Source organism: Chenopodium quinoa, unplaced genomic scaffold (assembly GCF_001683475.1).
Source record: "Chenopodium quinoa cultivar QQ74 unplaced genomic scaffold, ASM168347v1, whole genome shotgun sequence".
Taxonomy (NCBI): domain Eukaryota; kingdom Viridiplantae; phylum Streptophyta; class Magnoliopsida; order Caryophyllales; family Amaranthaceae; genus Chenopodium; species Chenopodium quinoa.
The window spans coordinates 5,022,861-5,050,489 of NW_018743405.1; the positions used below are offsets into that span (position 1 = coordinate 5,022,861).

The 27,629-nt window shown below is 35.6% G+C and overlaps 1 protein-coding gene across 1 annotated transcript; it reads right to left on the reverse strand.

Moving 5' to 3' along the window:
- Positions 1-264: 264 nt before the first annotated feature.
- LOC110739002 (dihydrolipoyllysine-residue acetyltransferase component 1 of pyruvate dehydrogenase complex, mitochondrial-like) lies at positions 265-27,057 on the reverse strand. Its single transcript, XM_021919455.1, has 24 exons — positions 26,866-27,057; positions 26,493-26,617; positions 24,130-24,180; positions 23,304-23,358; positions 23,158-23,191; positions 20,954-21,003; positions 20,789-20,833; positions 20,048-20,121; positions 11,975-12,044; positions 9,365-9,553; positions 9,176-9,220; positions 9,024-9,097; positions 4,879-4,948; positions 4,253-4,627; positions 3,696-3,756; positions 3,550-3,594; positions 3,390-3,473; positions 3,152-3,228; positions 3,011-3,073; positions 1,753-1,823; positions 1,591-1,651; positions 1,394-1,454; positions 1,229-1,309; positions 265-698 (listed from the first exon to the last, which is right to left on the reverse strand). Exons 2-24 carry the CDS (start codon positions 26,582-26,584, stop codon positions 640-642), a joined length of 1,887 nt encoding a protein of 628 aa, XP_021775147.1. The 5' UTR covers positions 26,585-26,617; positions 26,866-27,057; the 3' UTR covers positions 265-639.
- Positions 27,058-27,629: the final 572 nt, after the last annotated feature.

Genomic DNA, 27,629 nt, shown 5'->3' on the forward strand with positions numbered 1-27,629 from the left:
CTTCATGAGTTAGGCGCCCAACATGAAATCTTTACCGCCCAACTTTCCCTCTTCTTTTTTTTGTTTCCATAAATACATTGCTGAGTTGGCGTTTTTTGATTGGTGGTGTACAAAAAGAATCTTGTACACTTAGTGTACCCCTAGCCTTTTACACTTATGAGAGCCTTTCATAAATTTTCCATTCCAAGCATAAAACAAGCAAAATTAAATTGCCAAGAGTAGACGGGTGACCAGCAGACTTTCGAAGTGGAATGCAACAATAGATACAAGCCAAAGGACTACGACCCTTGAGAATATGGTGCACTGAACTAACTATATTCTTGATTTACAAACTAGTAAAGTATGCATTGATGCACATGAAAAGATCACACAATTACATATTTCGCCTTTGAAAAAGATGCTAATTTATTTAATTAATGATGTATCGAAACAAAATGTTCCAAGCTCTTGTGCACATTTGTTCCCTGATAAATTTAATACAACCTCAATGAAGGATTTCCATGACCAAAAAAAAAAAAAAATTCAAACCAAAATTGTGAGTTGGACCTTCCTGTCAATTAGATATTGTTGATGAAATTAACAATAATCACATCTGTGTTATTTGTATGTGGGAGAATTTGGTATTAGAGGTATCTCTTATTACAAAAGCAACCTTCTCATATCACCAAAGTTCGCTTGTAAAGCTGTGAGGAATTCCCCTGAAAGGAATACAAGCAAAAGGTGAAAAAATTAGTGAAGCACAACATATACAAGAGCACATAGGGCTTGTTTGGCATCAATTTTTATTTAAAAAAAAAAAACCAAAAACAGGAAACATAAAAGGTGCTTCCACTTTTTTTGTCAGTTTTCAAAATTATTACTCGTACTGTTTCAATAAGTTTGACTAATTTTTTATTCATTATATGACATATTACTACCTCCGGTCCAAATTACTCGCAACTTTGGAATATTTTATATCTCACAAATAATACCCCAAAGTTGCGAGTAATTCGGACCGGAGGTAGTATATGATTTTGAAAAACAAAACCAAAAAAAAAAAAAAACCATAGTGATGCCAAAAGAATTTTTAAGTGCGCTATACAATCACAATCATAGCTAAAACCTTCACTATTTTTATTTTTTATACATTCACCAAATGAAAGATTATAGCATGTACATGGTCCCATATACCAAGAATATTAAGGATAAAAAATAAGCATATGAGACTGGAAATTGTGAATTCCCTCACCTCCAACTTTTCCATCAAAAACACGATGATCAGCAGATAGTGTCAAGTTCATTTTTGTAACAACAGCAGGTTCTTCAATTCCTGAATATGAGTAAAATTATGATGAAATTTGCAGCAGAAGAAACAATTGATCAAAAGTGATTAAACATAAAAGCGATAACACACCATTACTTCCAACCACAGGTTCAACAACCTTGTTCCCTCGCCCAACTGCAAGAATCCCAGCCTACAAAAACGAGACAAAACAAGGTAAACCAAAGTTAACTACTAGTAAGAAACAGTGACAATTTATGTGCCTCATGTAATCATTCAACAGTAAAAGCATACTAGATCAATTTTTATTCAAACTGTTTTCCACTTACCTGCGGAGGGTTAATAATTGCGCAGAAGTTGTCCACTGGGAACATTCCTAGATTTGAGATGCTGCAATAGCATTACAAGAAACGTTGGAGTGATTTCAGTTCTGAAAGTTCAACTTTAAGTATGTTGAATTAAGAGACTATAAACTTGTGTGAAACACAAACCTGAATGTTCCACCTTGAAACTCATTGGGTTTCAACTTTCCGGCCCTAGCCTTTTCAGCCAATTCTTTAACCTACCATCAGCATTTGTTTTAGGATACTCACGTATTAGTTTGGTATAAGATCATATTTATTCAAAACTAATAACAAAAAGTATATGCATATTATGCACATTGGATTTCCTTTTGTAGTAAAAGGTTTGTAGATACCATTTGGGTTAGTCAGCCCAAAATTATATTGGATTTCCTTTTATATTTACCATTTGGCTTAGTTATCGATAATTCAAATATACCCATTGACAACTTATGCATATTGGATTTTCTATTGTAGCCATTTGGGTTAGTCATCCCATAACTAAATATTTACCCATTGACATAACATGGATAACAGATATTTGGATTTCTGTCTTTCAGTACATGTAATCTAATATTAATAAATTAACAAGCTAAACAAAGAGCATCAGCCGCACTGGTGGAGCCAGCATGGGACAAGGGGGGACACCTGTCCCCCCACTTTCCCAAAAAAATGTCAGGTTAAATACATAATTTTGTGCAATGTTGTATTAGCCAAATGAGATAGTGTAGTGGTTAGAAGAGTGGGCTTATTTACTAGAGGTACAAGTTCGAACCTTGTTGTGCTGTTTTGCAATCTTTTAATTTTTTTTTTTTATAAAAAAAAAGTGTAGTATTCCTTCCAATTTTCTTCTTTGCTGTGAATTTGTGATGTTTTGCAATCTTTTGTTTAAAAAAAAAATTATTAAGTGCAGTTTTCCTTCCATTATTTATTAACAGTTGCTACATATACTTATTTAAATTATAGCATGTCATTTTCCCACGTTTTATTACAAAAAAAAAATAAAAAAAAAATTAATTAATATAACTGTAATTTTTCATGAACAAAACCTTGGCTGTAATAGGATATTACTATTTATGCTTTTACGCTTTTTGAAAGAAAGAGATATTATTATTTATGCTAATTGCATTTAATTTGTTAGATTATCCAGTGTTTGAATTTTCGAAAATTCCCAACCCATAAACAAAGATTTCATGAGGAAATTTTGGTATATGATGTTAGATTTTTTACCCAGTTTTTTGTATTTTGGATTTTTTGATTTGTAAAACTTTAGCTATTGAACTTTCAGTGTTTTCAAGTATTGATTTTTTCCCCGAACATTTTCGTAAAACAATATGTAATATTCATTTGTCCCCCCGATTCAAAATTCCTGGCTCCGCCACTGCATCAGCCTTTGCTGATACCTTACCTCTGACGATATTGCAGATATGGTCTTCTGGTCAGCATTCCTTATAATAGGAGTCATCAGTCCCTGCAATCAAGGAAAATCATGTTTAGGAAAGATGGTGCATAGAGCTTTAAAGAAAAAAATTGAACCAACAAAAGAAACCTTCTCAGTAGCCACTGCAATTGATATATCAACAGAATCATTGATGATAGTTTCACCCTTCTCAGCATCCCAAAAGCCTACAAGAAGACTAAATCAGAATCACACAAAACCACCAAATGTACAGCATTGACAACTTCAAGCAGTTTTTTCTATACCAAATCAGAACAAGTTCAACACTGCATTAGAAAAATGGTTATAAATACTGATCAATTATACAATAACTTTAAAAAATACTTACCATTCGCATCTGGCACATTGCGCAAAGCAATAGCAACAGCTTTGATGACAATGTCATTTACTGATACCTTGACATTATGCTTTTCTGAATACACAAAAAAGGCGTTGGTAAGCTTAAATGTAATGATGCAACAAAAGTACCAAATAAGGAGGCCCAATACCTATAAGTTCCTTCCTGAATGACATCAGAGGATCTAGTATAACATCTGCCAAGACAACAATAATCATCACATTAAATAATAAATAAAAAGAGGTCGTGGAAAAAAAGGGGCATGACAATAAGAGAGAAAATTTGAAAATTTCAAACCTGTAGATAGGTAAAGATGTGGTGTACTTTGTTTTGATTCCAACAAACGTTTTGCAATAACCTGTAAATGATAGATACCAAGAAGGCAAGATGTACTCAGAATATATGAAAAATCTCCTACTGCAAAGAGAATAAAATTTGGAAACAAGCATGACATAAATATTGATAACAAAATGATATGACTTGGACATTAAGATGATGAACTTTTCCTCCTCTATCAAACTAGTAGATACTAAAACCTGAACCATAACATGTAATATTGATATAGACATGAAATGCATCAGATATGCAGAGCAAATATCAAATAAAATAGTACACATATCTACATGGTACAGAAAATAGAAAAATAAACTGCCAACAAATCAACAATCTCACATTAGACATATCAGGTTGTACACTTCACAAACCTAGTAGTTCAACCATTTAATATGCCTTTGCTGAGGCCAGAAGTAGCATAATCTAAGGCTGTCAAGAGAATATGATGGAAAATTTAAACTTTCTCCATATGAAAACATTAAAATTTAGACAGTTGTCCATAAATTGGATAGGGTAACCACCTTCCGAATTTGGCTATTTGAAAAATCTTCATACAAAGCGGACTCCGGTGCACTAGAAGGTTTACTTTGCAGAATTGACGGTGATGGGGATTGCTCCTTTGGTGCAGCAGTAGTAGATGACCCCTTCCCTGACTGTAGTGCAGCCAAAACATCTCCCTTTAACAAGGTACCACGAGGCCCTGATGGATTAAGCAATGACACATCAAGACCAAACTCTGAAATCAGCAACTTTGCAGACGGACTAATTCTGTTAATGATGCTTTTCTGCTCTTTAAGTTCATTTTTCTGTGGTAGAGCTACTGACTTCTCTTCTTTTGCTACAGGGCGAGAGCTGTATGATGCCTTTACGGTTTCAATATCCTCTGAGGCCTCCACCTAGCAATGGAAAAAGTCCCAAGTTGATAAATAATACTAAGCAATGTATATATAAAACAAGAGCAAAGGTAACAATCAAGGTGGGGCTAGTAAAATAACTTTGAATCTAAACCTCTAGCTCCACTTCCTACCCACCCCCAAGAGAGAGCCCCACGAGAGAGAGAGAGAGAGAAAGAGAGAGAGAGAGAGAGAGAGAGAGAGAGAGAGAGAGAGAGAAGGGGGGGGGAGAGGTATGCACTTGAATAACATACAGTTACTGCAATTGGTTGACCCACAATGACATCTTTTGAACAATCAGGTGCCAAAATTACTGCAAGATACCTGCATCAATTCAGGAACCACATAAGTCACAAAAATGTACTGCAACTTCTAGGCATTTCAGCACCCTTCAGGAAATTATAAATAAAAAAGCAAGTGAATAGCACATATTAAGTCTGGCATTAGGCTATTTGTTTAAGTTAAGGCTCCAGTTAGTCACAAGATCCCAGGTTGATCATAACTTTGCTTCAACAGGACATTTAATACGGTGACAAATAAGAGTAAACAATAATTGGTTACACAACATCCAAACAGGCTTTCCTTTAGATTAATGGTCTCAGAAACAATAATAACACAGGTGCAAGTTTATACCATGGTGATAGAAGGGGCAAACTGAGACAAGGTACAAATAGAGTATTTCAAGTATTGGCGTATTGCAGTGACCATAAATGTGAATCCAATTTAACACAGGAAATAACTCTCAGCAACAAACAGCCTCTTCAGTTCATGGCTTGTAGCAAATGCGTATTAAGGGTTGAGATTCTCAGTAAAGATGTCACGTAAAATTGGGATAAAGGTTTGTGCTAACATGTTACAAGAAAGACCACTGGCCACCTTCTATAAAGATCCTTTTGGCTGCTCGAAAAGAAGTAATCCTGTCTTACATGAAATTTACAAGCCCAAAAACAGATACATAGAAAGGCATTAAGGCTCTTGTATAGAGGGGCGATATGAAATGATATGGAGCTAATTCCCAGCGGGCTTGCAAGAAGCAATTCAAATAAAATTCCTTTAAAAAAAGGATTTTTAGACTCCTCTCCCCCTCCCCCCCCCCCCCCCCACCCATCACACACACACACACAAAGGAAAAATAAAAACCAAATTGTCTCTTAACATATTTTGTCCATGAATCCGTTAGTGGGCCCACCATTTAACATTTTATTCTTATTCCAGTTTCATTTTTACATATATATATAGGGGACGGATCCAATGAGAATAGGTCCATATGTGAGAGAACCCAAACTTATATGAGAAATGAACTAAAATTTAGAACATGTGAGTAAAAGTTTAAAACATACGAGTAAAAATTTAGAACATGTGACTCAAATTAATTAGAACATCTGATTTAAGAATAAGAGAAATGACCTAAAATTTAGAACATGTGAGTAAAAATTTAAAACATACGAGAAAATTTAGAACATCTGTGTGAGTAATAATTTAGAGCATTTGATTTAAGAATTAGAATATATGTAAAAACTTAAAAAATCTATTTTATGAAATTTGGAACATACTTATGAGTAAAATTTAGGGCATTTCATTTAAGATTTAGGACATGTGAATAAAAATTTAGAACACTTGATATAAAATATAGAAAATGTGAGTAAAAATTAGAACATTTACTTAAATTCTAGAACATATGATTAAAAATCTTAGAATACATGTTTTACAATTTAGAACATTTAAGTTAAAATTTTAGAACAAGTTATTTAAAATATTTGTAAAATTTAACTTAACTAATTTATTGTTTAGAACATGTTAGTACTAATTTAGAGCATCTTACTTAATTAGAACACTTGAGTAAATAATTAGAACATTAGATTTAAAATTTAGAACACACAGAGTGTTCTCACATAAGAAATGATTCTCACATATATATATATATATATATATATATATATATATATATATATATATATATATATATATATATATATATATACCTCTTTCACCTCAATTCATATACTAAAATCAGTTTCGCTCCTATTTTTGTTAGCTTTTTCCAGCAATAACAATGCAGTTTCAAACCATGGAGTGATTATTTTTTTCTTTATTTATTTAACAATAAATAAGCAAACATGCAAATTAGCACACTAAAATTGATTGAGGACGTTATTTTGCTGAAGAATTCAAACACCAAGCATGCTTTTTATTAATTTATTAACCACCAAATTTTCAAAAACAAAATTAGGGTTCATGTTCAATAGAAAATAGGGAATTTCTTGATGTTAAGCAATTTGATCCAATCAAGCATATTTATACACTAATTCAATTGTCAATGAGCTATTGCCCCTTAACTACTTAAACAAACCTCATTTAATCTCTATTTGAATGCCTCTATTTTAATTTAAGCAAATAAAAATAAAAATAAAAATAAAAAACCAAAATTTGAAATACCTCGATAAAAATCTTCTTTCTCTCTTGATTATTATTACCAGATAATTAAAAAAAAAGGCATAAAATTGTGCTGGTATTTGGTTTTAATAATGTTAAGTTTTGACAAGGTGTTGAAGAAGAATAGGTAAAATTTGTTGAAGAGTTAAAGAGGGAAAGGAATGGAAAGAGGAGGATTGAATAAATGATGGCGAAATGTAGAATCAAAAGGAATATGGAGGATAAGGGAAGTACGAGGGATATGGTTCTAACCATAACCATATATTTCTCTTGTGAAATGAAGCATGACAAATCAAAACTAAGAGAAAGACATTGAAAAACAAGATGTTTTATATTAAAATGGAGTAAAATTTAGAGGTTAAAGTAAATGTACGAATGGAGGTGAAGGTTGAGGAGAGTCAGAGAATCGTGAAGATGAAAGAGGATATAGAAGGGGATGAGCCCCACTAACGGATTCATGGATGGAATCATTAAGTGGTGGCAAAATCAAACTTTATTTTTTGAGGTAAAATAACACTTTTATCTGTTTGGATGATAAAAGACAATTTAGTTTTTTCCTAGATGTTACCAAAAAAAAAATCCTTTGAAAATTTTGGGAAAAAAAAAAGGAAAAGAAAGGCTAAAGTAGCACACAATACATTACAATGATACACATTAGACACAAAGATTCAGTAGCATGCAAGTTCAAAAGCAAGGAACAAAAATTTAAGACACAAGTTGCATAATGAGTATAAATTTTCTCATCGTCTTAAACTTGTACTGACAACAAATAAACTAGACGCTACTACTTCTGATAACAAAATTTTGTTGTTCTCAAATCGCTTGCCAAATGAAAACTCACAACAAACACAAACTAGCCCCACACTGTGTATATGAAAAGAGTTAAATTAGTCACTAGATAAAACATAAACTTCATGGAAGATCAAATATTGATCGTTGTACAAGGTTGTTTTTGTCCTTTGCATTAAGTTGGTTGCCTGCAATATTTTAGTACTCCCACCGATTGTTTTCTAATTGTAATGTTCTATATTCACGCTTGCCATTGTATTACTTCGACCATTGATAACTTTAATTACTAACAAGTACCTAATAAAACTATAGAAGTATTGTACAATAATGAATTGTTCAAGATCCTACATGACTATCTATAGTTCTTTACTCAAGTATAAATCATCATAGATAAACAAAACATGTTGTGTAATAAATGTAAAAGTTGGAACATTGTAATTAAGATAAACAGAGGAAGTATTTTGTACTTCACACATTCCCACATAAACACACGAGTCTAGAAATTTTGTAATTTTTCAATCCGTAGCCTAGGTGTTGATTCACGAGATAAACTCCTTAGCAAGAGGGTAATGTATATACACATTTCAAAAGGAAAAGGAAAGGAAGATGCCTAGGGATAATGTAGCTGAAACTGTAAGCTATAAATTGCCATTTCTAGTTTGCTTAGTAATTTGTACACGGTGTTCTATGTCATATGAAATCTAAGTATTTCACTGAGAAGCTCCCCTTTCTTTCAAAGTAAATTAGAGAGCACCATCAAGTTCTTGGTTGATGCCTTTACACATTAACCCCAATTCTTCATCCTCAATTTGGGGGCATTGCTTTACAATAATGGTGGTGAAACATTTTTCTTTTGCAATTCGAACATCAAGTATAAATAGAAACACAATGCTTTAGCCATATGTCTAGTAAATAAAACCTTAACTGTTACCTTTCTCGCATGCATCTAATACAAATAAATTCTAATATCAAGCTTCCAGTTTCATTTTGGTATACAAGCCATGTTCTATCAACAACATTTTATCCAATACAATTGACTAAATCACAGAGTGCAATGTCACTAACATGACATAATTACTATTAATGGATTAATATAACCACTGGAACATAACATATTAGCCAAAATATGGGTGCACAAAGTGGATAGCTTTTTTCAGAGTTTAAATTAAATAATTACCCCTCTTCAAGACTTTCATACTCAAGAGTAGCTTTGTCTGTTTCTATTTCACATAGAATATCACCGACTTCTATCTGCAAATTCATTTCAACTAATTAAAGAGATAAGTCAATAGCAACATTGGCTAAAAACTATGGTCTACAAAAACTAACCTTGTCCCCTTCTTTCTTAATCCATTTTGCAATATTTCCTTGGTTCTAACACAGAAATATAACAAATACCAAACAACCAAAAGTCAGAAATAGATGCAAGATAGGCAAGAAAGCTAGCACTGAATAAAATTTATTTTAAAAAAGACAGACATGAAGGTAGTAGCCCTAATCTGTATCATAAATTCTTACCATTGTTGGCGATAGTGCTGGCATATCAAGAACAGCGTGAGCAGGGAGCTCTGAGGTGTCAATCTTAACAGCACTGGTTTCCAACTCTTTATCTTGAGATGCAACATCTTGTGGAGCTGCATTTGCCTCTTTAACTTCTGACCCACCACTAATAGCAGGAACTTTTGTTATATTATCAGGGTCCTCGACCTTCAAAGAGTAGAATGTGCCTTTTATAAATGTTACGATGATCAAATATGCATGCAGAATATGTAAGTTCAACCTTCAGGTGTTATAGACGTGTCTCACAACTCTTTCAGTATTTCACTATTTTGTAATTCCTACTACTGTTATTCTTTGAGAAGTTGAATCTCTCTTTTATAGATTACTGATTGATGTATGATATGATTATTACAAATCTGCATTACCAATGGAATCTAAGCGATCTCTAGTTTGAACAAAATTGCATTCGATCGACGATAACACAAGTACAGGGAATTATTGAGTCGTGTAAACTTTTTTATGAATAATTCATGATCATTCATCCTGTAGTTGACATGACCTTGATCACACATAAAATACAATTACTATTACTCTTACTGTAATCCAATCTGATGTCTTAACATATTTTATAAACTTGCTAGCAACATTTACATAATGCTTTGTTACAGATAAACAAATGTTTTTCAACGGGAAAATGGACTTATTGAATCAATAAGCCTTTGACTACAAAGGCAAAGCTGCGTACATCTGTCCAATGAAAGAAAAAAAGATGTACATCAAGAGGTTTCAAGACACCTCCAAGCCCTACCTCAACAAAAATAATTCTCGGTAATTGCTGGCCCAGCTGTTAATTTTTATGTCTGTTGTATGCTAGCCAGGATAAGGGCAGACCAAATAACCCCAAAGAAAAGAACCTAATGCAGGATATATCCCCAAGAACAGCACCACAATGCATGTATTCTTTTCAACTGAATTACAAACAATAACCCCATAACGACACATCTCCAAAAGCCCCATTTCCTGGCTTCTTTTTGCAGCTATAATCTTATATCTAATTGGAAGGTGTTAGAGAACATTAGAGAGATACTCAAAAATCTCTTAAACACCTAATAGGTTTTCTCGCAAGTAACGGAAAACCCTAGTACCCTACTATACAAAAATGAATGCGTATGTCTCTAAATACATAAAATCACACAACACAGTTTAGGATGATAACCTAAGAAGGCCCCATAACCTACAAGTTGTTCAAGGCATTCAAGTTTACGCAAGGTGGGAGAGCTGGAAAATAACATCGGATATTATATGACATTAGTTTATAGCATGTCAAAGCAAAAATGGCCCAAGATTGTCTAAACTACTAATTTATTGAGAAATTATAATTGTTGAAACTTTTAATTTGTGGTGTCATGAAACTTCAAGGGCATGGCTCCATACACTTGACTACCCCAACCTGCCCAAGCCTCTTTAGTAGGATTGGGTAACGTTGATTTTTGATGACTTGGTGTTACAACAATGCAAACTAATGATTATGCTCTCTTTATAGAATTACCTTCCATATCAAAATGAAAGTAGAATACAGAGGTGTAAGTTCTTTTTAGAAATTTATAAGAAAGAAATTGCAAGAAATTACACTGGAAGGATCCACAAAAAATACAAAATTTCGCACAAGCTGCACAACTGAGAATCCCAGAATTCTAAATCAGCAATGTTCAAACTCTCATATTATTGAGCACCTCCGACATACTTGCACTTATTATTTTTTAGTGTACTACAAAATTTTACTTGAATGGGTAAAGTAAAACGTTTTGTGCCAGAATACACACATATAGTTTGAAGCTTCCTATTGAACTGCTTTTTTACTATATTGTGGTTCTCTACATTTAAACAAAAAAACTATAACCAAAATTAGCAAGATAAGGAAACATGGAGACCAATTCAATTTAGTTTATATCACATACTTGTTTACTAAAATCATATCAAGTACATCATGAAATGGATTATTACACTTAATTATACATATACACAGTCCATAATATTGTGTTTGACACGTAAGAAAACTCTTATTCACAATTTAGCCTTCGTAAGAAAGTAGGTGTGGCAGGCATTGCAGATAAACTAAGAGAAAATCTCTTACGTTGGTTTGGGCATGTAAGACGGAGACCCGAGGGTGCACCGGTTTGAAGAGTGGAAGAGTGGAGGACTTAAACAAGGGAGAGGGAGACCGAAAATGACTTGATTGGAAGGAGTTAGGAAGGATATGAGGTATATGGATTTGCATGAGGATGAAGCATTGGACCGTAAGAGATGGAGGAGGAAGGTTTATGTCGATACACGGAATAATCAAATTTGGTTCATGTTAGCCGACCCCACTTTTGGGATCAAGGCTTTGATTGATTGATTGATTGACAGCCCATAATATTGTGTTTGACACGTAAGAAAACCTTATTCACAATTTAGCCTTCGCAAAAGAAATATCATGAAAAATAATTGAAGAGTTAAGCAGCATGCTCTCAAGTGTTATCAGTTAACCACAGATGAGTTCAGGATATCTTAATTACATAATGCAATGTCAAAACCATCTCTACTAGCTTCAACAGAACAAGAAATTCGTAAATAATAGTAGTTTACCGTTATTGCAATTGCTTGTCCTACAGGTATATCATTTGAACCTTCAGGTACCAGAATCTTTGCTAGATACCTACAAAAGGTTTTAGCTTAGACATCAATCACAAAAGTTTACAATATGAGTCTAGAAACAAATACAAACTTACATGAAAATGCCTCAAATTATAATGAGAGAACTGCACAATACATAGTTTACAGCAACAACAAATAGCCATATTTAAGGGCACTAAAGGTCTAGTTCCAATATTTTGAGTACAAACTATGTGCAAATGCATCAGCAAGTTATTTTTAAAGTAATAAGATAGCCATGATAGTTCATATCACAGATATATTTCTTTAACTACAAAGCAAGGCTAAAGCGACAAAAACATAACTTAAATTTCATTATTAGTATGCAATAAGATTGGTTCTACTTCTTATAGTGTGTTTAGTACAGAAAGGTGCTTCTATTAATTACTTGTTGCTTTATTGTCCATCCTTATTATTGCAAAAGCACAACAATAATCATGATGTTATTGCTTTAGAAATTTGGCTTATTGGAAAAGAAAATGCTTAGTTTTGAAGAGGTAAAAGTTGATTTTGTACTCTAAGTTTCGTTATCATGGTGCTTCACCAAGATGATCAGATCTAACTAGAAATTGTTCTATGAGTTTATGACAAATGCCTTTCAAAATATAGGTTTTGCAAGGAGCCAACTAAGCATCGTTCTCCAAGCTTAGGGTAAATATCTATAAATTAAGGGGCCTTCTCATTAAGGAAATTCCAGCTCAACTTCAGCTCTAAACCACACGCACTCTTATAGAGGTTTTTAGCTATTCATATGCTAGGATTTAGTATGAAAACAGAGAGAATATCAAGCAAGAGAGAAGAGAATTAAGCAGCCAAGATATTTGTATTGCATTGCGATCACAATACAATAGCCTTCAACTCGAGTTGACTTCATCAAAGAACTCCCATGTGGTCTCAAAATTTTGTAACCCCTTCCACTGTATCAAGACTTCCATGGCAGACTGAGAGTCTCGCACCACCAGCACAGCCTCAGGTTCTACCTCCAAAAGTCAAATCAGCAGACAAGTGCACAGGGAGTTGGGTTGGGGTATGAGTGGCTCCAATAGCCTTCTTCAACTGTGAAATATGGAAAACAGGGTGGATTTTGGCATAAGGAGGAAGCTGCAACTTATAAGCCACCTGACCTATGCGTTGAATGACAGGGTAAGGCCCATAAAATCGAGGAGAGAGTTTGTCATTGGACCTCCGCACCAAAGACTTCTGCCTGTAAGGCTGTAATTTCAGGTAAACCAAGTCACTAACCTGAAAAGTACCCTCACGCCTTCCCTGATTCTCATAGTGCCTCATATACACTTGTGCTTGAACCAAGTGATACTTCAAGTCATCCAACATGGCATCCCTCTCACTCAATTGTTCTTCCACAGAAGAAACAGTAGTACTGCCAGCAGAGAAGCGAACCAGATTTGGTGGATCACGACCACAGAGAGCCTTGAAAGGGGTGCAATTGGTGGCGGAGTGAAAGGAAGTATTATACCAATACTCAGCCCAAGGTAGCCAACGAGACCAACTATGAGGCTTCCCATTCACAAAGCACCTCAAGTAAGCCTCTACACCTTTATTTACCACCTCGGTCTGACAATCCGTTTGAGGATGGTAGGCCGTACTACGCATGAGCTGAGTTCCTTGGAGGCGAAATAACTCTTTCCAGAAAATGCTAAGGAATACTTTGTCCCTATCCGAGACAATAGAGCAAGGTATGCCATGGAGCTTGACCACCTCTGTGACAAAAGTGTGGGCCACACTCTAAGCGGAATAGGGGTGTTTAAGGGGAATGAAATGCCTGTACTTAGTCAACCTGTCCACGACCACAAGTATGGTATCCCACCTCGAAGATTTGGGTAACCCTTCTACGAAATCCATAGATATGTCCTCCCACACCCTTTCCGGAATGGGTAAGGAGAAAGAGTCGAAGTTTTATTTTGCTGACAAACATGGCAGTGCTGCACATATTGCTGAACATCCTTCCTCATACCAAACTAGAACCATTCCCCTTCCCCTGCTAAACGTTGGTATGTTTTGAAATCACCCGCATGCCCTCAATCACTGTGCTTGGGAATCACTATCCTCCCCTTGTATTTCAGCACCCCATTATCCAAACAGAACCACTTAGGAACCGATTCTCCTTCCTGAAATTGTGATATCAGCCGGAGGACAGCATCTTTCATAATGAAAGATTGGACATAATCCCAACGAATGCCGCAAGAAGTGACCAAAGTACAACACTCCATATCAGGAGAAAATTGATGAGCTAAGGCGTCAGCAACTTTATTCATGGGTCCAGGCTTATAATGAATGTCAAACGTATAGCCAAGTAGCTTGCTCACCCACTTTTGATATGCTTGCCCAATTTCTCACTGTTCAAGGAGGTACTTGAGGCTCTTTTGGTCCGTCCTCACAATAAAGTGACGGCCAAGTAAGTATTGCCCCCATTTCTCAATGGCGAAGACAACAACCATCAATTCCTTCTCATAGATTGGCTTGTCCCGATTCCTTACTCCTAAAATCTTGCTATAATAAGCAATGGGGTGTTCAGCATGAAGTAACACTGCCCCTAGACCATGCCCCGAGAAAATCAGTCTCCACAATGAACGGAAGAGAGAAATTAGGTGCTGCGAAGATTGGAGCATTGACCATGGCACTTTTAAGAGAGTTAAAAGCTTGTGTAGCAGCCTCAGTCCAACCAAACTTATCCTTACACAACAAAGTGGTTGAGCAATGAGAGCATATCCTGGAATGAATTTTCGGTAGTAGCCTGTGAGGCCAAGGAAGCCCCGCAGCTCTCTCAAGATCGAGGGAGGAGGCCAATCAACCATAGCTTGCACCTTCGCAGAATCAACTTCCACCCCTGCTGCAGAGATCACATGACCAAGGTATGCTACTCGGGACTTTCCTATTTCACATTTTTTGGAATTGGCATACAAAGCATGTTCTGCCAGAACCTCCAGCACTTGTTTCAAGTGAATTAAATGAGTGGCTTCATAGGGACTATAGACGAGAATGTCATCGAAGAAGACAAGAACGAACTTGCGAAGAAACGGCCTGAAAACCTCATTCATAGTGACTGAAATGTCGCTGGAGCATTAGTGGCCCTCGTGAGTGCAAAAGGTCGTCTTATGCACGTCTTCAGCCTTGACTTGACTCTAATCTGGTGATACCCAGATTTCAAATCGAATTTGGAGAAGATAGCTGCCCCTCCCAACTCATCCAATAACTCATCAATTATTTGAATTGGATACTTGTCCGGAATAGTTTTCTTGTTAAGAGCCCTGTAATACGCCAAGATCCATCTTTCTTTTTGACCAACAATACCGGCCTTGAGTACGCACTTGAAGAGGGTTGAATAATTCCTGCAGCCAACATGTCAGCTACTAATTTCTCCATCTCATCCTTCTGAGATAGAGGGTACCTGTAAGGCCTAACGTTAATCGGGTTAGAGCCGCTACGAAGCACAATAGAGTGTTCAATTTGGCGTTGCGGGGGCAACCCTGGTGGCATATTGAAAACTTGTTGGAAATCGTGCAATAAGGGCTGGTACACTGCTGGAACAGGTGGTGCTTCTTTCTCCTCCACACTGCTAATATGATTGAGTTCGAGCAAATAGCCTTTTCCCTCTTTCTGAAGAGTTTTGAGCATTGCCTTCAATGAAATGCCAGTCCGACCCAACTGAGGATCACCCCGTAGTGTAACAGTCTCGCCATTCAATTGAAATTTAAGTGTCTGGGTCTTCCAATTGGTGGTTGTGTTCCGGAGCTTTTCCAGCCATTGAATCCCCAAAATGACATCCGAATTACCTAAGGGTAGAAGGAGAAAGTCTTCCACAATTGTGACCCCTAAAGGTCCAATAAAACGCCCTTACATTCCATTTCCCCTTGCACTGCTTCCCCTGTTCCAAGCGTCACACCGAAGCTCTTAGTGGTCGATGGCTGGACTTGTAAGTGTTGGCACCCACCAAGGACAAGAAATTATGCGTGGCCCCTGGGTCAATCATGACCACCACAGGCCTGCCGTTGACAGCACGAGCCAGCCTCATAGTTTTAGGCCCACTTAAACCCATCACCGAGCTCTGGTGGTGTAAGGCTGATTGCGGCAATGGTATGGGTTGCGGCAATGGAGTGGGGACAGGAGGCTGCTCGGGGGTGTCAGGTAGAGATTCGACCATGGAGAACTCACCTGAATCGTCCCAGTCATCGTCATCCACCGTGAGAAGCACGTTGAGTCCCCTCCGCTGGCATCGGTGATTGATGGTCCATTTTTCATCGCAGCGGAAACATAACCCGAGTTCCCGTTTCTGCTACAGTTCTTTTTCCGACAACCGGCGTAGTTCGGCAGCTGGTTTGGTGGTAGATCTGGTGGTAAAAGGGTGGGTTGGGGTGTTTTGGGTGAGGTGTGTGTTTGGGTTTTTGTTTTGGTTTGTGTTTGGGTTAGGACGAAGGTTTGGGTAAGGTGTTCTCCAGGTTGGTAGGCTAGAAGAGTTGGATCTGGGCTTTGGGCTCAAATTTAATTTTTCCTCGACCCGCATCGAAAGATCCATAGCCAGATCCAAGGTGGGTGGGCTAAGGATCCGAACTTCAACCCGGATATCCTCCTTGAGTCCATTTATATATTGCCCTTTGGCAATCTCTTCAGGTACTCCGTCAATAGGAGCTAAGAGCTCAATAAAACGGCGCCGTTAGTCCGCCACCGAGCCAGATTGCTCGTGGGCCAACCACTGCTCATGCAGGGACCCCGTCGCGGTGGTTCTGAAACGGCGCAACAGTTGCTTCTTCAAGGCTTCCTAAGTCTGCAAAGGTTGACGACGGTGCTCCCACTGGTACCAAAGCAGGGCGTCGCCATCAAGCGCCACCACCGTGGCCTCCAGTTGATCTCTCTCCTCCGACAGACGGTAGAAATGGAAAAATCGCTCCGCTCGGAGGATCCATCCATCTGGATTTGTACCGTCGAAGATGGGTAAGTCGAGCTTTCGCAATTTCCAATTCGATTGTCCACCTAGGAATCCACCATCTCCATAATCTAGGTGGTGTTGCGAAGAAAAGGGGTTATCCCACTGATATCCTTCGGCTTCCCGTGGTTGCGGACCGCCGGACATAATAGACCGCACCTTGGAACGGAGCTTCTCCTGACCTTCAGCCAACTGGTTGGTGACATCCGTTTTAAATGTCGCCATAGCCGTGGAGATCTCTCGGGCACACGAGCAGGAAGCCCAAAAATCTCCTGCTATAGTAAGTCCAGTCTCTGACCATGATTCAGTCGCGCCATTGTCTTCTCCGACAAGAATCGACACTGCTCTGATACCAAATTTGAGCAAGAGAGGAGAATTTAGCAGCCAAGATAGTTAAATTGCAATCAGTGTGATCACAATACAATAGCCTTCATTCGAGAGGAAGGAACTCTCCCAACAAGCAACCTCAATAATTTTCTGTATATCCTTCCCCTATGTTCACCGGACTCGGCTAAAATGTCGGAGTGTCAGTGTCGACACGACGCGGATTCGGACACGAAATTCGTGTCGGATTCGGCAGTGTGCACTCGGACACTTCAGAGAGAGGGGAAGGGCAGAAATAAAGCTGAATTTTAAAAATAAAAAAAATAAAAAAAAAGCCTTATTTTTCAAGCAAAGGAGAAATATAGCTATGGATAAGTAAGAAATTTGAGGGAGCGGGAGGTTAAAGAAGAAAGACAATACAAAAAATCTGAAAGTAAAAAAGTCAGTGCTTTACAGCTGTATTCCCCCCTTTTATTGGTTTTTTATTTATTTTTAAAATCCCTTTTTACTGTTGTGACAATTGTGTGTTTGTGTCCATAACTTTTTTACCCCTTTATTTAATTTCTTGCGGTGAGTTACTGAGTTACTTAGTACTTCATCTTTATCTTTTTTTTTTTTTAAAAAAATAAATAAAAAAAAACCCAAATAATAAGTGTTGTCATAGTTTTAGCATTATATGGTATAAATTTTTTGAATATTAAATGAAATATTTAAATATTTTGTAATGTATAATTTTTTGCAAAAAATGAAAATGTCGTGTCCCCGCACCCGTGTCAAAATATAGGACAGAATCCCCGTGTCCTAAAATTTTGGAAATTGGCGAATCGGACACTCGGACACGTGTCTGTGTCCGACACACGTACCCGAGTCCATGTAACATAGTCCTTCCCTCCCCCTATTAGCAATACTTATAATCAAAATTAGCCTAACAAACTCAATTATTACAGCTAATGCAAGGAATCAAAATAACAAACTATTTCTTGAATTACTATCATGCCCTTGATCCCAAAACTGAAATCATAACTAACTGTTGTCCAGCTCAGCCTCCAGCATTTGCTACAATATTCTTGAACCTTTTCCTAGCATATGTGAAACGGACCTCAGGACGGGGTTGATCTCTTGCATCATAAGTTCAAAAGTAGTAGTTCGGATGATAAAGGCACTGGGGAAAGATTGAAATCAAATAAATAATGAAGAATTGTGTACGTTTGATGAGCTTGATATTTTCCACAGAGTATTCATGTGAAACTGTATAGGCATAGTGTAAACTTTGCTCATATAAACTAAATTTTTCACTTCCATAAACCAGTGGAAATGCAGATGAACACGAACATGAAAATTACAATCAACATCAACTAAAGAGAACTAATTGTAGTAAAAGTATAAAACTGATATAATAAGCCTGACCATGTTTACCTACATGACGAAAGCACATGATTACCCAGAACAATGCTTACATAAATTTGATTATTCCCTAGTAATTACGTAATAGTCAATTAAAAAAAAAATCTTTTAAATAATACAAAAGTTGTTTGGATCCCATCTGTGGATCCAATGTATCACACATGATTAATGAAGAAAGGTCAAGCAGCTTGAAAAAAATAATTGATTCTTTAGGATCCATCCATCCTACTTTCAAACAAAAGGAACATAACAATTGATCTAGGCCTTGGGATTTTCATGAGGGTCAAATTGATAAGAAAAGGATACATAAAATAAAAACCCCGAGGAGGTGACACAGATTTACAAAAGAAGGGCCATGAACAAAAAAACCTATTCCCTTGAGTTATTATAAAGTAGTTCATCTACAAAATCAAGAAGAGTCAAGTGGCACTCAACCATTTTCACAGTTCAGCAAACAAACCCATTCATCCATAAGTAAGGAATAAAATTGCAAGACTGCACACCTTCTAAAGAAAAAATTCGTTACTTAAGAGCATCATCAGTGATTTTTTTTTTTTTAAATAATCTGTGGGTCTTAATATATATTTACATTGTCTCAATGACTTTCAATCTTATATAATTAATATACTCCAAACTTTGCGCTAGATATATGAATGGAGCTAGTTCTTAGGTCCATATTGCTTTGTGCTTAAATCTTAATCCAAGACACTATCCAAAAGGTATGATCCTCTTCAATTGACCACAATATGTATCAAACATAGAAAACCCTAAATTTTATCCTTCTAAGCGAAGAATTATGAGTCAAAGTTCAGATCTTCAAAGTGCTCAATCTCCGTTAAAATTAACGTTGAAGTAATTTCCAACCAGTATGAATAAGTGATTGCAAGGAGATAACACCAAAGTTGAGAACCTCAAAGTGCTCTATCCCTATAAATTTACCGTTGTAATAATATTCAACCAATATGAATGAGGGACTGCTTACAGTCTAACTCCAAAGCCTACCACAAGTTAACAATGGATTTTGGAATGGCTGAAGTGTAGTGGTTGTTAAGGTAAATTTGATTGACAAAAAAAGAACAATTTAACTAATACTACAATAAGAACAAGATATATTTTGAAATAAGTTGCCCCTAGCATTAGCCACACCTATGAAAATATTGGTTATTGAAACTACAAAGCCCCAATATGCAAGAGATACTACCTATATAAGCCCGTAGTTAGACCCATGCTTAATGATCCATAAAGAGTGTAAAACTCATAAAATGAAACAAGATGTCATTAGTTACAAATTTATAATTGGTGATAAAATTTGCTCAAAATAGAAGTTACTAATAATTTACCCTTCTTCAAGGCTTTCAAACTCCACGGTAGCTTTATCAGTCTCTATCTCACATAGAACATCACCCACAGCAATCTGAGAGATGAAATTAATAGTAAGCGAATTAATCCGTGAAACATTAACATTAACACTTTGTTTGGATAGAAGGAAATTGAATAAAAAAAAATAAAAAAGGAAAAGAAGAGAAAGGAAGGGGGACAAACTCTCTTTTTTGGGTAAAGGATTGGGGAAAGGAAGGGGAAGGAGAGGGAGGGATCCTTTTTCCATCTCTCTTTAATAAGCATAATCCCTCCAAAATTGGAGAGATCGGGAGGGAAAATGGAGATCATCTCCCCCCTCCCTTTCTTTTCACTTTGCTGCCTCTTTCCCTTCCCTTCCCTTCCTTCCTTATTTGCTATCCAAACAAAGCGTAAAGGAAAATATAATTCAAGAGTGAATATAAAGTTCAAATATTACAAATATATAGTTCACTTTTCACTATATTAGGGTACATTTTCAAATATTACAAACATATAGTTCTTATTTACTTCGGCAGTGAAGATACATTTCTGAATATAGCAATTATGGACAGATAAGTTTGTAATTTTTGAACTGTATGATCAGAATTTTTGAGCCATATGTTCATCCATATCCAAGATGCACACTATAATTCCCATTCCAAGGTGTATAAAATTGCAGACCCCCCCCCCCCCAAAAAAAAAAAAAAAAAAAAAAAAAAAAAAAAAACTTACTTGCTACTTACCTTATCTCCTTCTTTTTTCTTCCATTTTGTAATGTTTCCTTGATTCTGCAACAAACCACTACTTGATAATAATTCCTCTAAACGAAAAGAGAAAAGAAAAAAAAAACAAAAAAAAACTAGGGAATAAGCACAATTTTGCCTAAGATGATTAAGACAAATACATACCATAGTTGGGGACAAAGCAGGCATTTCGAGGACTATGTGTGAAGGTATATCTGCAATACAAGTAAATGCAGTGGCTACATTAGAAGCAATAATAATGGTACAGAATTAAAAATGCCTTCATTTGTTAGTTTAATTTCCCTAGTGATCAACATTGTGATGATGTAATGCTCAAAACATCACAACGTTTAGCATATAGTTTAACACATACACTTTGAATGGTGTAATGTGTGCACAGAACATGCTCACTAATAGTCATTTGGTAAATTATAAAGATACTAAATTTAAGCTCTTGCGATGAATGAGTTGGGTCAAACCGTCCAAACATCATTTTGCAAATTTATTTTTATTATTTCAAATACTAAGATGTAAGACGAATAAATAGGCTAATTTTGAAATTTCTTCAAATTTATTATAGATAAATGTTATCATAAAATTTAAGCTATTCTAAAAAGTACATAGATTTAATAAATTTTTAAAATAAGTATTGTAGATAAGTAACCTCAAGAATTTTATTGCGATTCAAACTCTAGTTTCTCTTATATGTTATGGAGTATTTTTTTTTATTTTTCTTTTTACTGCGTACTCTTTTAAGTTCATGTTTAATTAATATTTAGAGACATAATGCACTTAGGTGGTGCTCATGCTCCCAAAATATTCCTATTTCACATGTATATACATCAACTGTGTTAAAAATTATATTTTAAAGTGACAAAAATAAATAAAACGAAGCAGCAGCCATGAACCCACAAGTTCATTTACAAGAAAGAAGAGAATTTGTGGGAAAAATATTGGTCAGCATGGTAGTGAACAACATTGCTTGGAGAGATTACCCCTTTTGAGAGTATTGAGTGCTATAATAAAGCAGCCTATCACAAATAGAGTATTCATCAAGTCAATAATACAATGATAATAAGCATAAGGCCAAGCTATTTGTGAGAGTCTTAAGCAGGAGGTCAATCAATAAAGTGACAAATTCAGGCAAAGAATATTAGCCAATGTCAAAAAGTAACTAACGTATATTCAAAAATGTTATCACACCTACGTATTCCCCAAATGGTGTGACAATTCATAATGAACTCTATCCCATTGTAACTTCAACTGGTTGTGCACTCCTTTTTTGTTGTTTTAGAAAAAGAGACATACCATATTACACACTAATCATATTAGTCTCAATTCCATAGCCAATATTTTGAATTGGAATCCAATTGTGACTCACATATATAATGCGAGTTCATTGAACCTAGTGGAGGTGGGAAATAAGGAGATACCACGTGGCCCGCGTGTCATGACTCTAGGGCATGGAGAACTTTTTGAATGGTCAACTCTCAGGATTGACCATCCTCAAACTAGAGTAAAGCACTGAAGATGAATTGGAGGTTCAAGGCTTGGTAGTTAGAGCAAGGGTCATCAACTTGGAATTATAGAATGGCTCATGAAAAGGTGTAGGCAGAAGACTTGGAGTGCCAAGTGCCCGCTCTGATTTCACAGAGCACCCGCTTCAAGCTGCAGGGCAAATTTGGGACTTTGGCAGAAAGCATGGAGCGCCTACTCCCTTTCCTAGAGAGCCCACTCCAAACCCTCTGAAGCGCCAGGCATTTCAGAGCATCTGATTTTGGGACTTTAATCGGGAATGGGAGGTGAATCCAGAGAAATAGTGGGAGGTGTACGTCAATATCTCACATAGTCCTTTCTCGGGAGTGGGAGGTGTACATCAATATCTCCCACGGTCCACTAGCACCAAATAAACATTCTCCCTTGGTAGTATTTTTATTCTGCTGTGATTAAACCATTTTCCTTGTCATTTATTGTCCTTAAAAAGAATCCTAATAATTTCTCTTGTTAGAACTTAGAACAAGAGGTTGTTGAGACGTCAACAAGAGAAGTAGATACAACGATAGTGAGTTTGTATGCATTTGGGTGGTGGATTGTGGAGGGTGAATTCTCGTGGTGGTGTGTAGAGGAGAATGGAAGATAGATAACAAAATTTCTGTCAACAAAATTAAGCTCGTTCAACTAAAATAAGTTCAGCAAATTGATTGTCATACATAGAATTATAGATCACATTGATAATAATCATATCAAAATGTAAATCATATACTTAAACCTCATATTATATTACAATTCAAAATCCATATACACACACAACAGTAAATAGGTCAATTCCTAAATAATCCAAACAGAGAAAACAAGGAAGCTGAAGATACCTGCTGATGACATGTACCGAGCCCCAAACTGAAACTGCAAGGTATGACAAGAAAAAAAAAAATCAAATCATTCCCCAAAATAAAAAGTTGAGAATTTAATAATGTAGAACGCAAGCAATCTTCAAATTTATTCTTAAAAAACTAACCTTGATCTTAGACAAGTCTCCTAAAAAACCAGTAACCACAGATACTGACGTACACCTGAACATCATGGAATTAAATTATTTGCACAACCTAATCATTAAACTAGAAATAAAAAAAGTATCGAGAGAAATAATAAAGCATCCAGAGAAGCTAGAAACTGTAAAAGAGGGGATTTTTCATTTCAGAATATTGAACAGACACAAAAAGCCACTCTATTTTTCTAGTAGGACATCAGGCACTAAGTCAAAAATCACTAGAACACAATCAAATCAATCATTGTTTGTACACTAAGTACATATTTGACTCTTACAGGATTAACAAGTTTTGGGTTTCAGATAACATTTCATAGTAGAAAGAAAATATATAAGGAAAATCTTCTCACAGTTCAAGACATGTCAATCAATACCACTAGGGAAAGCCTAGCATGGGCCTATATTTACTGCATTTTCCAATTAAAGAGTTCAGCGCGTCAAAATCGAGTTTTAAGAACATTAGGAAAAAAATCATCAGTGTATGAACCAAAATTATATACAAACTTCCGAAATTCCAAGAATGGTAAGGCAGATAGTAAATGACCTATAGGCTGGTTAATGGGTTAGTTGAGCATTGAATTGAGGCTTTTTATATGATAAATTAAGGATCATTTAGCACTAAACCAGAAAATAGTAATGTAAACAACTGCACTAAAATTATAGACAAGATGCACAAAGCCCTGTTAAATATAATGTGAAAGAAGACAGTATGAGACAATAAGATAAATAGACAATAGAAGTCTCAACAGAAGATAATTCAAGCAGTAAGCCAGTGACAAAGTGAACAAAAACAAACCTTAGCAAACCCCCATTTCCATCCGTGGATAAAGCTCGAGGAACATAGTATCTGTGTAGCCAAAATAAAAAAAAGGCATTATAAAAGAAGAGCTGTTTAAAAAATTAACACCAAAATTTGCTTGGAGTTGTCTTTATGAGGTGGAACAAGTTGTATTTCTTAAAAATAAAAAATAAAAAATAAAAAATAAAAAAAGGGTAATAATAAATGAACACGGAAAGACAGAAAGTGTACTTTATAAATACAATGAAATCCTAATTAAGGAGCCAATTTGAAAGCCAGGGTCATCGCAAGTCAGCTATGTTCTTTACCCCAATTATCCTTATCCCAGAGTATCATTTATTTCACAGCAGCACTAATGAGTTCCAAATCCATGTCTTAGCAATTTTTTCTCAAGTAGAAAAGCATTGGGCACCAAATATCAAAATAACTAAGAAGATGATGATTTCATTAAATAATTCTTACATTCACACAAAATTGTCTCACGAAATTAAGCTCACATCCCTATTTTAAGCTAAGCACACGTGAAAGCTAAGTCCTACTCATCCTGAAGAAAGCATAAAACTAAATCCAACAAACTCACAGCTAAACTGACTGAAATTAAAACCAGTCAACTTAGCACCAAAGCTAATATAGGCTGACACTCTGAATGTAAGATAATCAACCAGGCCAAAACAACAGCCAAATTAATAAGCACCGGTGACACCGCCAAAGCATAAGGGTGCCCAAACAGCAACTTAAAGATTCCAGATGATTCACATGTCCTTGCAGTTGCGAATGCACGGGGATTCACATGTTGTTTCCCTTTGTTCATTCCATTCCATTTACCTTGTGTAAACCAAATGGCCCCTCAATTTTTTTTTTCAAACCATTCCCTCCTTTAAGAGCACCTCACTATAATGAGACGCACCTAAGGCGAAGGGAAATCCTTATCACCTTGTTGCACCTTTCGCCTTTTATACTATGTACCTAACATATCAATTCCAATCCCTAGCCCAAGACCCTAGTCACACCACCTACCACTATTTAACCATCTTCCCCTAACATATCAATTCAATACATCTCTTCTTTTCTCTTGCTTTGCTCGATACATTTTTACCATTAGGTGTTCATATCTACTACGGAGTAAAATTTATTAAAGCAACTGAAGTCTCATGCTCGAATCTCTTTTAACTCAATTCAAAAGCAAATTTACCTTATTAGAGCTACACATATTCTCATGAAAGAAGTTTTATTATTGTCATTTTACAAAAATAAAAGCATTATAATAATGCATATATGTGCACCATTTTAGAGTAAAAATTCAAAAAGGTGAAATTCAACTTTCAGAATTATGTAGGGCTTATGTATCATCTAAACAATTTACTAGATTGCATTACCAGGCCCGTATCTGAGCCGGGGCAGCCGGGGCAACTGCCCAGGGCCCCAATTAGAAGCCCAAAAATTTGTTATAATCAAATTAAATGCAATCTATTCTATGTTTTTAACATTTGTCTTGCTGGTAAGCATTAATGAATAGTGTAGGCTTTGATTGAACAGTCGGAGGTTCGAGTACCACAACTTCCATTTTTGAAAAAAAATTTCTTTTTGTCCTTTACACCCAGTAAAACGCTTTCTTCAATTTATTTTTTTATTTTTTTTAAAAAAAATCCTACTTTTATCTCTACATCATCTTATGAGAAAAAATATATTTTTATGAAAGACTCATGCATAATGTGTTGTTTTTGACTTGGTATATGAGAAATGAGATTCTATAAGCACAAATTTTTGGATAATTTTACGTATTTTATGTACATATTATTTTTAGCTATTACTACATATAAAATATTATTTATACTACAGTATATATAGTTGGACGATATGATTTTTTTTTTTTTCCTTTCTAAAATAGCGAGCTAGCTAAATGTAAATTTTTTATTCAAACTTGGAAAGTAATAACTCTTACATGGCTACATTATCCAAGTAAAAAAAACTAGATCCAGAGATGAGAGAAAAGAAAAGCCGACCAAAAGCTGTCACGTCAGTTGTATGAAGTATATTTCCCAATTCAAAGACATACTATATTTTTTCGACCATACAACGTTTTGCAAACTAAGATGGTCATTGTTTAGTCGTTTACTGCCCGAAAAAAAAAGGAGAATTTCCCAGTGGCAGAATGTTCGTGGAAATGGATAGTTATTAGAGTGGTTACTTTTTTAAAAAAGAATTACTTTATGGTAATAAAATTTGAGAATTAGATACATATAATTAAAATAAGGGCCCCAATACATTAGTTCGCCCATAGCCCTCCAAAATCTCAGAAACGGCCCTGTGCATTACAATAAACCTGTTGAAATTTCAATCAAGAATAATTGACAGTATACCTTGATATGGATGGTATCGAAGACGAGAAAAGACGAACTCTGAGCAATGGAACGCGTGACAATAATGGTTGTCGAAGCCTTGAGAGCGCCATCGACTTAGTCAACCAATTCAATTAATCCCAATTCTAAGAGATGAAAAATGCAATCAAGAAAATCAGCAGAAATTTTATAGAAACAAATAAAAAATTCAAATCACAGAATCAATATGCAATTACTATTATAATGTAAATGTGAATTACAGAAACTAAAAAGAAATGCACAGTTTAATTGAAGAAAAATCCAGAAATAAAATAAATTAAGCAAAGATCTCAAAATTCATCTGAATTCAATAAAGTTGAGCGATGAAAAAAAGAAGAAGATTAAAATTATTCACCTAACGAATGACTGAATTCAATTTCTGGAGTAGTTTGAATATCTGCGAAATCCTTTTTTTTTCTGAAAAATGGTGATTGATCCTCAAGGGAAAGAGGAAGAATGAAAGACGAACTCTTTGACTTGCGATTGTGTTGATAAAAAAGAGAAAATGGAATTTGTGCTGTGTTCTACAGTAATATTACCTACTCAATTAATGAATGTTTTATTTGATTAATTAAAATAGCGTACGTATTAAAAGAATATTTATTTCAAGTGTTTAGGAAATGGGAGTTTGTCTTAGCTGTTATGAAATATTGCGTGGATACCCTAGGGTTTATTGTTATCTAAGCAAACCCTAGTTATATTGTATGTATATATATCCCAGTCTATGGAATAATATAGATCTTTAATTTTTTTGGTGTTTAGAGAGGTACAAGGGCGGGGGTGAGAATTGATCCCAAGATCTCCTGGAATCGGGAGGGAAGCTCTAACCACTTGAGCTATCCCTCACTCAGTCACTCTCTCTTTCTCTTTAATTTTATAACACGTTATCAGCACCAAATCTAACCAATTGATCTGAGCAATTTGACGAAACCAACCTAATAAGAAGGATCTCACGAAAGAAGTCTGAGTAACAACATTACTCTTTTCTGCTAAAAAGGGTAACCCAACATTCTTATTCTCTTGCCCACAAACTTTATTATATTAAGTCTGCTATTGTTTACTTCAACAAAATTAACTATGGGTGTATTACACTTGTTATTCGCTTGATAACTTATACTA